The sequence below is a fragment of the Coturnix japonica genome, assembly GCF_001577835.2.
Source record: "Coturnix japonica isolate 7356 chromosome 6 unlocalized genomic scaffold, Coturnix japonica 2.1 chr6random1632, whole genome shotgun sequence".
Lineage (NCBI taxonomy): Eukaryota > Metazoa > Chordata > Aves > Galliformes > Phasianidae > Coturnix > Coturnix japonica.
This window is the reverse complement of record NW_015439639.1, coordinates 1-3,135: the sequence shown is the minus strand read 5'-3', so window position 1 is coordinate 3,135 and position 3,135 is coordinate 1. Positions and strand designations below refer to the sequence as shown.

Genomic DNA, 3,135 nt, shown 5'->3' with positions numbered 1-3,135 from the left:
CCAGAGCCACATCCAGCCTGGCCTTGAATGCCTGCAGGGATGGGGCATCCACAGCCTCCTTGGGCAACCTGTGAACAGTGCGTCACCACCCTCTGGGGGAAAAACTTCCTCCTCAGATCCAACCTGAACCTCCCCTGTCTCACTTCAAAACCATTCCCCATAGTAACCATTATTACAGCAAAGCATTTTGTTTACCTGTCACAATGGGAACTCTCTCTGGAACTGCTCCTTCCAGACTCATGCTGAGCATCGAGCAGTATTTTCTCCATGTCACCATTGTGAATGGAGATAGAAGCTGGTACTTGTTCTTGGCTGCCCGCTGCCGCACTGTTTCCATTGCTATTTCCATTGCTGCTGAAGTGAAGTTCAACCCAGGAACCTGTTGGGCACAATGGAAAACACAACCAGAATAAGGCTGGCTGCTCTTCATAAAGGCACGCGGAACATGAGACTGCTGGTCTGTAAGTCAGTGAGCAGCACGCGGTGCCAGAGCAGGGGGGTGTTGTGTGTGAGCTGCAGTCCCAGGGAGCAGAGCAGCACATTGTGTCTCCTGCAAACCAAGGCTTTTATTTTAGCTCGGAGCTGCACGTCGTTTGTGTTGCTCAACACAGGCAACATCCAAAATAAACCACCCAACACAACAACGAGCTCTGAGACTTCCTGTGCCAGTCTGTTTACTGATTGCTGACAGCATTGCAGGCTGCAGCCGCCGTCCGTGGCCTTTTCTCTGTCCGGTTTGCAGGCGCTGTGTTGAGCAATAGAGGACGTGCAGCAATGCCCCATCACGTGCGGGCTGCCTACGCTCAGTGCGGGTCACACGCGGCTCCGCTGTTTTGAAGAGCTCTGAGCTGCAGCTCCGGGCTAATGGGGACCAACACACGGACACACGGAGCCCTTCTGTCGCTTATAGACCAGCTCACAGCACAGCTAACGCCGAGTTATATGACTGGCAGGGGAATCTGCCCATACAACATGGTTACACGTGCAAATAACAGCGCAGGCAGACAGATGTGTTCTGCCCATCCCAGCACTTATGGGATGTGCAATAAGGCAAAACTCGCCGAGATTTGTGAGCGCAGCACAAGGACACGAAGCAGCAGCAGCAGATGCGGTGCTGAGCTGCTGCTGGAGGCACAGCTCGGGGCAGGGAAGGAGCCCGGCAGTAAAGGCACACGGACCGGAGCAAAGGCGGAGATTGAGGGAAATACAGGCGGTCAATGGGGAGGGCGTTTTGGAAAGAGCAGCAATGAAACGCCGCACAGTGAGCAATCCAGCCGCTCAGCCCGACCGACAGCCCCGCTCGGTGCCGAGCAGCACAGCGGGCTCAGAGCCCCGAGCACGGCCCTGCACGGCCCGATCAGCCGCAGAACCGCGCGGCCCGACTCGGCCCGTTCCGTCCTCGGGCGCCGCTGCGCTCAGAGCCGGCCCAGCGCCACGGAGCGGCCCCGCGTGGAGCCGGAGCGATAAGGCGCTTCCATCGGATCCGGAGCCGCCCGCGGCCCCTCGCCCGACCCCCAGCGCCCCGTTCCGTTCCGTTCCGTTCCGCAGCCCTTACCCTGCAGGTTCTCCTCCTGCGGGCTGAGCCGCGACATGGCGCCGCGCAGCTCCGGCCGTCGAGACGCGCAGTGCCGGGACCCGGAGCGGCTCCGCGCTGCCGTCACGGCCGCCCCGCTCCCATTGGGCGCCCCGAGCCCCCGCCCTCCGCAAGGGGCCGCCGGGCGGGCGGAGCAGCCGCCGTCACGACGGGGGGGTCGCGTCGTTTCCCCGCTCGCTTCGCCCCACGGACGGCGCCGGAACGGCCGCGGGTGGGCGCTGCGATGAGAGAGGATCCGCGCAGCTGCGGAGGACGGGAGAGCTGCGCTGCGCTGCGCCGTTCTGTTCTGCGCTGTTCTGTTCTGCGCTGTTCTATTCTGTTCTGCGCTGTTCTGTTCTGCTCTGCTCTGTTCTGTTCTGCGCTGTTCTGTTCTGTGCTGTTCTGCCGCTCTGAGTCCGACACGGCGCGGCCGGGCTGGATGGAACCGCTTCCGATCACGGAAGAGCCGGGTCTGGTGTCGGAACCGGCCCTGGTCCCAGTCCGACGGCACGGAGCCTGAATGAGAATCGATTCCTTCTCTTCTTGAGCAGCGGCTGAGGCGTGGCACCATCGTGCACCCTGAGCAGGACTATGGAGCAATGGCTCCAAATAGTGTCGATGTGCTGTCAGTGCCCGATGGCCGCACACGGACACGGTGTCTGCCCGCTGCTCCGCTGCCCACGGGCGGCGCTCTGCTCCTCGGTGGGGGATGGAAGTCAGGCAGCTCCCAGCGCAGAGCTGCGGAGGAGCCGGCTGTGATCTCCGTGCTGCAATCACGCTCCCAGCCGCACGAACCTGCAGGGCAGAGGTTACCGGCCACGGGACGCCGTCGGTCGTGCTTTGCTCTGCTCCGGAACCGGCAATAACTCCATAACTCTCACCGCGGCTGTGAATGCGTTCTGTGATCGCCTCCTGGTGGGAGCAGCCCCGGGCTCATCTCCTCCTTTGGGCAGCTCAGCAGGACCCGGCGCTCCTCTGCTCCCCCTGCAGAGATCAGCCCCGTGCCCCGTTCGCTGTTCGTCACCTCGGTGCACAGCCCTGTGCTTCCATCCTGGTGGCGGCTCCCAGCCAACAGCCCACGCTTCGGGCCCGCCTATGAATCCTCAGCTGGGTCAACTCACCGACAGGGCGAGGTGTGAGCGGTTGGAGCAGTGCCCTCCTGCTGCCACCTGCACGCACAGACGCGGTTATGGGCTCATGGCAGTGAGACTACACGGGCTGAGGGCTCTACCTGCTCTGCCCGGACCGAGGCAGAGATGAGCGCTCTGTCCACCTCGTGGGGAAGCCCAGCAACTTCATGCAGATACACAGTGAGCAGAGCTGATAAAACGTTGCAAAGCTGCTTCCCAACCAGGAGCTCCATTTAACCTCTGCACCTTTCTGGTTTGCTGTGCTACACCGGCAGAATGAACAGGGCAGAGGAGAGCTTTGATTTAATATTAAATTCAATTACAATCAGAAAAAAAAAAAAAAAAAAAGTATCTCAGGTTGGTGGGTTGGGCATCATTCATGTTGTATATCACAGAACCACAGAATGGCCTGGGTTGCAAAGGCCCACAGTG

At 60.7% G+C, this 3,135-nt stretch overlaps 1 protein-coding gene across 1 annotated transcript; it reads right to left on the bottom strand.

Moving 5' to 3' along the window:
• Positions 1–88: 88 nt before the first annotated feature.
• LOC107306879 lies at positions 89–2,690 on the bottom strand. The gene is made up of 2 exons (XM_015850280.2): positions 1,556–2,690; positions 89–379 (listed from the first exon to the last, which is right to left on the bottom strand). The coding sequence occupies exons 1-2, from the start codon at positions 2,142–2,144 to the stop codon at positions 192–194; spliced, it is 777 nt and encodes a 258-aa protein (XP_015705766.1). The 5' UTR covers positions 2,145–2,690; the 3' UTR covers positions 89–191.
• Positions 2,691–3,135: the final 445 nt, after the last annotated feature.

Coding starts and splice junctions, on each gene's coding strand:
- LOC107306879 (XM_015850280.2), bottom strand. CDS start 2,144: ATGGTGCCACGCCTCAGCCGCTGCTCAAGAAGAGAAGGAATCGATTCT. Junction 380..1,555: donor GCAGGAGGAGAACCTGCAGG/GTAAGGGCTGCG, acceptor TGTGCCCAACAG/GTTCCTGGGTTGAACTTCAC.